Source organism: Phytophthora infestans, genomic scaffold, assembly GCF_000142945.1.
Source record: "Phytophthora infestans T30-4 supercont1.91 genomic scaffold, whole genome shotgun sequence".
Lineage (NCBI taxonomy): Eukaryota > Oomycota > Peronosporomycetes > Peronosporales > Peronosporaceae > Phytophthora > Phytophthora infestans.
The window spans coordinates 125,478-136,406 of record NW_003303668.1 but is presented as its reverse complement, the minus strand read 5'-3'; the positions used below and the strand labels follow the sequence as shown (position 1 = coordinate 136,406).

The following is a 10,929-nucleotide window of genomic DNA, read 5'->3' as shown; positions in this document are numbered from 1 at the left end:
ATGCGTCGGGGCTCGGACGACTTGTCGGACCCATCCTCCGCCGCGGATTCGTAGTTCGAGGACACAGCTTGGCTGATCCTCGGTGACGACACTGGATCCATAGTACGCGACCTTTCTCCGGTGATGGACTTAACTCTGGGAAAGAGGTCCCGCGTCGCGGATACTATGAGATCCAAGTCTAGCTCGAAGATGTCCTCTCCGTCGAGCACACCAGCTACGATGCCTGACTCCGTAAGCAAACGTAATAGATCTTTGACTGCCATTAACTTGTTCGCCGTTTTCGTTGGTGCTCTCACCGGTTCCCTTGGTTCTTCGATCTGTCGTGGACTCAGGTTCCGCATGACAGGATCTTCATGCAAAAAATCTCCCAGAGCTTGGTGGCGATACACAAACCCGAGATCCTTGTCGGACCAGCTCGACCTGGATCCTGCTTGGCCTTCTTCCGACTCTGGAGCTTGCATCTTCTTCCGCGTAGTCTTACTCGTTTTTGTCGTCTTTCTCGTTTCTTCGACTAGCGGGGGTGGGATTTAGGTACGGTGTTGGCTTAACCGGTGAATTTGCAAATGCATACCGTTTCGACTTCACTTTCCCTTGTTTTGTTAGCGGATCTTGACTTGCGTCAAGATCCGCAGGGGTCCCCGAGGGGACCTGGGGAGGATAGAGAGGTTTCTCTTCTAGATCCGGATCCACCTCTCTTTCGTCGACAGAGTTCCTCCCAGGACTCCATCGATCCGCGGATCTTGTTTCATTCAGCAGCGTCTTCGTCGATCTGACCTCCGACGAGGCCTCTTCCCCTGGCTCAATCTTCACTTCAGCATCTTCTTGGGACTCACGGTGAAATCCCGAGTCACCAAAAGATCCGGGCACGCGCACCATTGGGGTGTAACGGGATCAGCAAAAGCTGCGAGATTGCTGGATCCAACTTACCAACAGCGCCCAGCCACCGACTAACGGAAGATGTCCTCCTATGATCCGTGATCTGCTGAACTTTCCTCACCTTGTGTACCCGTCGGTAGGGCGGGATCTTGCTCTCTCGGTAACTTCCGAAGAATTCAAGTGGTGAAGCTTGAGTGTCTTGGCGTGACGTGGGGATGGGGTGGAGTAGCAGTGGTAAAACCTTCTCTCTGCGTCCGTGGTTGTTTCTGGATCCTAAGCGGTATTCGAGCTTGGTGGGTCCAGAGCCTAGATCTGGGATCTGGCCTTAGGGTTGCCTTGCGGGTGTGCTTTTGTGTCTTTGCGTTTTCTTTGCGTCGTACTTGCCGCCTCCTGTGACGGGATCTTGAGAGTTGAGAACTTCTAGGGTGTAGTCGGCCAAGTTAGTATATCCGGTTAACCTTTCGGATCTGCACGTGTAAAGGAAAGCTCACTAGGGTTGTAGGATCTGGGTCAATGTATTATCCAGTTATCACTACCAACACTAAATTCGCAATTCCGAACCTTCACGGAGCTCGTACGGTCAATATAGCTCCGATTCTTGAGGGCAGGAAGGCACTTGCGTGATACTGTGCAAATTGAGGACTGTATTGATAATTAGGTCTATACCTGGCTGGATTCATACCTTCTATGTCTTTTACCTGCTAACCCCTCTACCAGGCTCGGCGGCATGTCCTTTTTCTCCTTGATTCATCATCCCAGCTGTAATATCATTAGATCCACCGGATCTATAGCGTAATCATTGTGGTCGCCACATTATGGATACACTTGTCCGGATCCAGGTCACTTTAATCCACCTCACTGCAAGTGTACACCCGTCATGGATCTGAGCTCTCCAATCTCCCAACATTGTCATACGACAGGCTGGGTCTCCACGGAAATTTGAGATCCACCGTATCCAACATCCCCATATCCTGGATCCAAGTCACTCCGTGTGGGATCCTCACCCCCTTGGATCCGGACTCGGAAGTGTGGGATCTGGAACATGTCGTGGTGGATCTTGCCTTTTCGTTAGTCGTTGATACCAGATCTACCTTCAGATGACACCTACCATCCTTCCTTCTTAGGATCCCCACTTGATCCACCCGTACATGGTATATCCCATATCCCCTAAGTGAACTCAGGTGAGGGTGGATCCGAGTCTTCCCTTGGTGCATCCTGCCTTCCCATACGTTATCTATACCAGATCCATCGTCGGCCCATACATGATGTCACTTTATCTTGGCCAATCCACTTCGAGAAGCGTGGATCCATGCCGGGCGATCCAAATTCTCCCTAACCACTTGGTGCTGTCACTAATTCGGAATAGTGACCCCTTGTTAGATCCATTCTCTTATTTCTGAGAAGCACTTCACCACACCGACTTCTTCCTCTTCAGCTAAAGTCTGGGCGACCGTGTGTGGAGCTCTGTTACCCACCTTGAATACGCTATTACCAGCGTTCGTGACAGCTGCTGCTGTCTGCGGAACTATGTTACCCGCTTGTGGACCTAAGTTACCCATTTGGCCAGCGTCTCCTCTGGGCGCCGCCACCATCGAAGCGTCCTCGGAGTCGTCATATACGCCGACGACTCCCAAGCATCTGCTGGATGCTTCGGTACCCTGGCAACCCTTGCGGGCGCCCCGGGTCCTGACAGAGGTGAAAACATGCCTCACCAATGCTCTGTCAGACTTCACAGGGCGGATGGACGTCGAGATGAGAAGCGCAGTCGCAATAAAGAAAACCGCGACCGCCGAGTCACTGTCGTTGACGCTGACGGGGAGGAACTCCTCGATCAGAGCCCGCCGAGTCCGTACAACTCCGAAGACGAATGGGATGATGAGGACCAGTCCGGAGGTTACGACTCAGCGGAAGACGACGACTACATAGACGCCGGCGTTACCAATGATAAGGGAAATACACCGGACCGCCGAGAGAACTCGGCAAGAGATCAGAATGGCTCGAATCGAAGTTGGGGGAACTCAGCGAACCGACCTCCGCGACCGTACAAATAAACGAGAGCAGTCGAACCGTGGAGATGGATCACGCGACAACTCACAGCGTGGACCTTGTGCAGCTTGTGGAAGAACGGGGCACTCGGCTCACTACTGTCGGCGACGCTGCAAATTCGGCAGCAAGTCCATGAAGTCGGCCAGTGCGAGCTGTTTCGTCAATACGAGAAGCTGGCTGCGTTCGTGAAAAACTCTGTCGACGAGTTGCAAGTGCCAGAAGACCTGCAAAACCTTTACACGCCGAGTGATTTAAACTCGGCGGCCCGCCAGCACTGACTGGGTTGGAATATGCCGGGCTGCCACAGTCAGCTGAACCTGCAGTTGAAGCGAATTTCTTGTTTGCTTTCGTAGGCGAAGCAGGACGGCCTGAGGGAAGAAGTGGGGATGGCAATTGGATGTGTGAAATCGACGGAATTGAACGTGAGCTCGGTGCGTTAGATGATAACCACCGAGCGATTGCAAGTGTAACTCGGCAGTTAGACCAGGCTGTGCATCGTACCAGAATCATGAAGCTGCTTCCGGGAGAACGGCTGGGATGGTGGTCAGCACAGACGTTTGATCGCCGAGCTAGAATGAGAGCTCTCGTATTGGGGGCAGTGAACGACCGAAGGACCAAGATTATATTGGACACCGGACCAAATGTCTCGGCGATTAGTGAGTACTTCGCGAAGAAACTGCATCTCAAAAGAGTGGCCAGCCGAGATAAGCGGATCGACATACAAGGAATAAGTAAAGACAGAATGGTGGCAACGTCACGAGCAGTCGTGAAGGTGACACTCGGCTGGGAAGTGGCACGCGAGTTTGAAGTGTGGATAATGCCTCATCATGCCGGAGTCGATTTGATTCTCGGCCCTGACTTCATGATCCCAACTGGGATCCGTCTGGATCTGTACAACTCGTCGGTCAAGCTACCCGATGAGATGGTGATCCCACTCATCCGATCAAGTAATGCGCCGACAAAGACCGAGTTCGGATCAAATGTCCCATGTGGGCCACCAGACGGGTTTACAATCGAAAATCGAATGACCGCTGAGTTCAAATTGCCCAGGCGGCAACTAAGTGAGTCGACACATGACTTGTGGGTGCAACGGACGAAGGGTTGGATTCCCACGGTTGTTTGTAATCGCCGAGGAAGACCAACCCATGAACTAATTACAAATGTACGACCCAAGTCAGTCTGGTGTCCACCTCACTTTTATGTGATAAAATGGCAACCACACGGAGTACTGGCCAATGAGGGATATGTCCGCGTGAACTCGGCAAAATACCGTGACTGGCCAATATTGGCATTTGAGTCAGCGATGGACAAAGATTTGCTGCAGAAGGAACAACGACTGTACGAGGACTGGTTGTCACACCAGCCGCCAGCTGTGGAAAGACGAAAATACCCTATTCCGACGGCGGTGGAAAAACGACCCCTTCAAGTGGAGAACGGACCCGAATTAACATGCGCCGAACGCTGGAGAAGGATCGAAGCTGATACAGGAGCCGACAAAGACCAGAGGCGTCGCGATAACGCCGACGTCATATCAACTTCAGGGGTGACAAGGGGTGACCCGGCTATAAACTCAGCGTTCAGGCTGGAAGACGTCCGAGCGGATCGTACGCCGGCGCGACTCGATGACCAAGATGTTTCCTACCATCTGTCCAAGTATGAAGACGATGGCGCCATTTCTGACGCCATCACGAACTCAGCGGTTGAATGAACAAGTGCAGTAAGGATGAAGGAAGAAGCGTCGGCGACTGAAGACTCAGCTATAACGGAAGGAGACCCTGAAGAATGCTCGGAACAAGTCCTACGCGACGAACAACCCGTTATTGACGACCGAGCCAAGTTTGGAGTCATTAGAACAAGTATTGTGGGCGAGGTGAACTCAGCGATGAGTACGCCAGAGGCCTGCATTATCCAGCGGCGACGGCGGACTCGGCGTCAGCAGACCTAAACACTGAGAGCGATTCGGACATGGCCACAGCATGCCGCTAAGATGTCAGCTATCCCGGAGACGCGTTTGCACGCACGGAAGTTAGTTCTGCCGTCGCAGCCAACTCAGCGGATCAGCACTCCGACGCGACAAAGGACTCTGATAGTCGAGAGGTATTATTACATGAGGGAATAAAGCCTAACGACGATCCAGCTACGGCGAACTCAGCGCTGGAGACTCTGGATGCTGAAAAAGGTTTGGACGTGGTTAGACGACATGACGATGATACCATCTACCTCGGAGGCAAGTTTGAGCACGCAGAAGTCAGATCGGCCATCGTAGTGGACTCAGCGGGTACGGGCCCTCACGTGGACGACAACTACGATTTACCAGAGGTATTACTGTTGAGAGGTGCTGGAACTGAGATCGGAGTAACGAGCTCAGCGACGACGGTGTTCGACCCCGGCGAAATTGGCTACAGTTTAGAACAGGCCGAAGATGATGAATGCAGCTCAACAAGAGACCCAATGAAAACCCTAAGACAACACTACGTGGCTATCGCAGCGACTGAGGACGAGCTAGAGGATGATGTTGACGACAGTAAGACCGATATCTTTGAGCGAAGTGGGACAGATCTGGAGTTGACGGACTACGCTCATGAGCTGGCCTTCCTTCCCTACCTCACTGAAGTTGAGCCTACAGACCTCGACTATGGCGCTCCAAACGTTACGTCAAGTAGTCATACGCCAGCACAGTCGGCTAGGTTGGTGGCAAAGCTGCAAAAGCACGAAGGAATAATGATTTCAATTGGTAATGCCCTGCCGCCTCCAGCGTACGGAGCATTGTGCGACATCGACGTTCAAGGACACGCACCTATCAAGCAGAAAGCTCGGCGGGTACCCCTCCGCCACTTGAGCAAGCTGTACGAGTTGTTGAAGGGGCTGCTTTGAGCTAGGTTGATATCATTCTCGGACAGCCCTTGGGCCTCACCAGTGGTGATAGTACTCAAGAAAATGGAGTGGATATGCGGATATACATTGACTATAAACTAGCTAACGCGATTACGACGCCGATCGAATACGCCATGCCACTAGCTGATGGATGACCTGCTCACCGAATTGGAGAGTTACTTGTGGTTTTGCTCGCTTGATGATGCTAGCGGATTCTGGGCAGTCTTGACGACTCGCCGAGCTCGGCAGATCTCAGCGTTCGTCTGTGCACTTGGGCACTTCGAGTGGTTATGAATGCCGTTCGGATTGAAGAATACGCATATGATTTACCAACGACTCATCGACAACGCTCTATGGGGATACGTTCAACCAAAGGGAGGATGGCAGTTGTTTGCTGAACGAATGGCTAACGCCGAAGCCGAGTCGAAAGCTCGGCGATTCGAGCTCGGCGGAGTCGGCGATTCAACGCCAGGACAGCTGACGAAGTTCGAAGCGGACCACCAATCACAAACTGACTGCGATCCGGTCCAAGACCTAGTCAACGGACCGGACGGTTACATGTTCGCTAATGGAGAACCTGGCCAATCTCATTTGATCCCAGTGTTCAAGCGGAGGTCGTTTGTCGATGATATTTCTTTCGGAGGGGAGACGTTTGACGCCTGCTTGGAGACACTAGACCGACTACTAGCCCGGTTCACTGAGTGTCGGATTAGCATCACCTTTACCAAGAGTATATTTGTCCAACCTAAGGTTGATTTCCAGTCGCACGAGATTACGCCGAGTGGCATACGCGCTGATACGAAGAAGATAGCTGCGATTGCCGAGCTCTCCTTCCCGAAATCAAAGAAAGGGATGCAAGCCTTCCTCGGTGCACTTAACTATTACGGCTGATTCATCCAGAACTTGGCTGTTTACGGAGCAGTACTCTACCAACTAAAGGACGCGGATTTTGGTCCTGGGGTGACTTGACGTCAGCAAAAGCGTCATTCGCCGAGCTCAAAAAACGGGTAGCAGAAGCTCCAATTCTTCGCCATTTCGACTCGGCGAAAGACATTCACATAATGTTGTACGCTAATGACTGGGCACTGAGCAGTACTATGATGCAGCCGCACGACGACAAGCTGCACCCAGTTCGCTTCTGCGGACGCGTGCTCAAGGAGAATGAAATCGGCTATCATCCCGCTGAGAAAGAAGTGGTCGCTCTGTTACAATTACTCAAAGTGTGCTACACTCTCTTGGCAGGGAAGACGCTGCACGTATTATCCTGCTTCTCAACGCTGGAATGGGTGTTTAAGTCGAAGTCGTTATACGGCCGCGCAGTCAGTTTCGCAGTGATGCTGTCACCCTACGATTTGAAGGTAAAGCGAGTACGTGAACGAGATGTGGATTTCGCCCAGCTGCTCCAATCGTCGATAGCTCCGTTTATCGGACTCGACGATTCCCTGAAGCACCTTGCGTCTCCCTCCAAGAACTCGGCGACAGTTAGAATGGACCCGGAAACTGCTGTACGCCCGAATACCAGCCGACTTCGCTGGATGTGTACTTTCATTTGATGGTTTAGCAAAGACAGCTAAGTATGGCGGGTATGGGAGCTGTCCGTGGATCCTGTGGCGCCTTCCGAATTGGGACATTGAAATCGCTACGAGTGCGTACCTGTCGTCCACCACGGTCAACATCGCCGAGTATACCGGAATGAACAATGGGGTCTTGGCGGCGATTGACCGAGGGAAAACTGACTTAATTATCGTGGGTGACGCCCGGCTTGCAATCCAGCAATCCATGGGGGTGATAGCATGCAAGAAAGAGACGTTGCAAATGGGTTGAGCACGACACAAGGATCTTACTAAGCGACTCAACTCGGTCCGGTATCGACACATAGCGCGACACTATAACGCAGCGGCTGATTCTCTCGCTACTTAGGCACTCGAAGCAAAAGCCGGACGAGTAATTCTCGGGACGGATAGGAAAGCAGAACTGAGAACGATTAACCGAGTAGCCGAAGAACTGTATGCCATAGACAACCCAGCGGAAACCCCGATCGTCACGGCAGTCACTCGTAGCCAAGTGCGCTGAGTTCGCTTTGAGGGTGAGCTTGATGAAGACTCGGCTAGAGCTTGAGGAAGAAGTCAAGATCATGAAGCTATATCACCAGAACCTGAAAAATTCGCGTTTGAAAGCAGGGGAGATGAATTCGAACAAGTCAGCAGGGCGTCGACTCGGCGGACTAACCGCGCGACCCCGAATGCTGAAGTAAGGTCGCAGAGGGAGTCAGCCCGGATGGATCAGAGTGCCAACGACATGAATCCAGTGACAGTACAGGCTGAGAGAAGACGACGAATCGCGAAGGCACAAGACGAAGAACTCAGGTGGGCCGATCTGAAGGCGTATCTGAGAGGTGAATTTGAGGTCCTTACACACCGTCGAGCTCAGAATGCCGGCAAAGTCGCAGAAGTATTTGTACTCAGCGAAGACGGTCTGTTATACCGCCGAGATGAGACGCGCCGACAGGGCGAACTCGGCGAGCCGAACCTCTCGTTGAGATTGGTGATTTCGTCAACCATGATCGACGAGATCCTACATAGCTGTCACAACTCGATCGAAGAGGGTCAGCAAGGCATCGTCAGAACTTATCACAGAGTCGAAGCCGACTACTACTGTATTGGCCTTTATGCCGACGTGGTGAAACATGGTAGAGCCTGCGAGGACTGCAGTATCAGTAAGCGCAAGCCACAGTTGAGAGGGTACTCGCCGGGAAATGTGGTGTCAGACCGTCCATTCCAGGTCGTGTCAATGGATTTCGTGATTTCCCTACCTCGAACTCAGCGGGGCAATACTGCACTGCTGTTGTTCCAGGACCACTTCACGGGGTTCGTTATCGCTAAGGCTATGAATGACACCGGGGTGCTCGAAGTGGCCAAGGTGTTTGAAGAATGCGTCTTCAGCGGTTTGGAGCTCCGTCTCTGATACGGCATGACCGAGATCCAAGGTTCATGAGTGAAGTATTTTAACAGTTCTCCGAGATGATGCAGTCGAGATCAAGGGCTACGCTGAGTTACTGACCACAAGCCAATGATCAACAAGAGAGGTCAGTCAGGACAATGGTTCAGACTATACGGGTCTACGAGGAAGACCCGCTTCAGTCCGACTGGGATGACATCGCCGAGAAGATGGTACACGCTATCAACAATTCAAGAGACTTGACTCGGCGAGAGACTCCTTTCTATCTAGTACATGGCTGGGACGCCAAGTCTACACTCCAAGCTATGACGAGCTCAATACGACATGGACAAAGACGCTCGCCACTCGGCGGATGTGGTCGAGTGGCGCCGAGAAGCGAACAGACAACGAGAAGTCGCCCTACGGCTAGCAGCTGAGTTCCAAGTGCGAGAGAAGGCACGACGAGCTCGAGAACACAACGAAGCACTGAGCAAGAAGGTGAAAAGATCCATTCCCAACGCAGCAGATGACGAAGACAGAGTTGCAGAACCAGGCGATGAATCCACCAAATCTTTTTCAAAGAAGGAGACCAAGTCTGGTTGTTTATGGAGCGAGTCAAGTCGGGCCTGACAAAGAAGTTAGCGCATCGATGGCATGGACCATTAAGGGTGAAGAAGATGGTGGAAGAATTTGCCTATAAATTGGAGTTACCCGACAAGAGCGGATATAGGCTCTACCCAGTGGTCCATGTATCACGTCTGAAGGCAGTCACCGAACTTGGCTAAAGACCCAAGACGAGGCTAATCGCTGACCTCGAAGAGACTCAGCTATTTGACTTTGACGAGGAATTATTACCTGAAGATAGCTGGGAGCCAGACGCAAGTATGAACCAGCATGAAGTCGAAGCAATCATTGACGACGACTTACCATTATCCACGAGTACGTCCCGATCCCGGCGAAAGTTTAAGGTTAAGTGGGTCGGCTACGATGAGCTTACTTGGGCACCACTGTCGAGTCGCCACCAAGGAGGTTCCTTCATACAACTCGACACAATACACGCTTCTACTGTGACCTTCTCGCCAAAGGCGCTGCTCATTTTAAATCGCCAGACTCTGACGACATCCAAGAGAAAGCCACCAATGCCGTCAACATAGTAAACGGGTGCTTTTTTGTCCACCAATTTGTCGCCATACTGCATCCATTGTGTCCCTGCGATGGTGAACCTTGCGCAACTGTCTAACTTGATACACTTTCGAACTCCTGCCACTGTCATCGTAGCTGTCGGTAATCCGTCGTTTGCTTCCACGTACTCCACCTCAGTGTCTGTACTAGCCAGCTCCTCGTCATGCCCCGCACGTTTTTGCCGTTGTACTAGACTCACTCTAGCAGTTCTCAGTTCGCTCGCTGCCTTTCTCTCATTTCGCCGATGCTTCTGCTCCACGACTTCGTTCAAAGCGACTTCTGCAACTCGTTGTCGCTTGGTCAACTGCTCGACGGTAACACGCTGTATTTCTTCTGCATCTTGCTGCTCGGCACTACGCTGTCGTGCTCGCGCATTCTTCATTTTCTTGCGTTTAGCTTGTTTCCGTTCTCTTCGACGTGTAGGACGTATTTGTGCAATACCATCGCTTAGCGGTGCGTCTACCTTCTCCGCGGTACTCGCGCCGTTGTCCCTCGCAGCTCTCGTCGTGTCTTCCGCCTTAGCCATCGTTTCCCTTCTCACGACCGTGCTCACTAACAGCTCTCCGATAATATCCACCTTGCCATTGTTGGTTTCCGACTGTGGTGCTGATAAGTACGCGCCTTCCCCAGTTTGACGTTCGCCGTCGAGTCCACAGCCCTCGTTCTGTTGTTGATCCGCAGGTGCAGCGTATTTGTATCGTACCGAGGCCATCGCTGGTCTCACCGTCGACACGTAGATAGCGACCCTTGCACCATCTCGCTCCGCAGCATCGCTTCGCCGTTGTTCCAACATTGCATCCACTCTCTTAGCTGGTTCTCTTCGCGGTGGCTGTCGTTTGTGCCACTGCGCCCACACTGCCACTCGGACTTCCTCGATCCCCTGTACGCGCTGACTCTCGAATGTTTACTGACCCACTTTGGTATGTTGGCGTCCTAGCATTCTTAGGCGTCCGTACCGCTACCTCATTTGCTGTACGAAGTATCCTGCCGTCTCTCGTCATCTGTCGGGGATTT

General features: G+C 52.2%; 1 protein-coding gene across 1 annotated transcript; it reads right to left on the bottom strand.

The window, feature by feature from the left end:
• Positions 1–9,726: 9,726 nt before the first annotated feature.
• On the bottom strand, positions 9,727–10,708 carry PITG_19070 (uncharacterized protein; the record flags this gene model as incomplete). The annotated part of the gene is made up of 2 exons (XM_002997013.1): positions 9,727–9,766; positions 10,044–10,708. The coding sequence occupies 2 exons, from the start codon at positions 10,706–10,708 to the stop codon at positions 9,727–9,729; spliced, it is 705 nt and encodes a 234-aa protein (XP_002997059.1).
• Between the last annotated feature and the right edge of the window lie 221 nt (positions 10,709–10,929).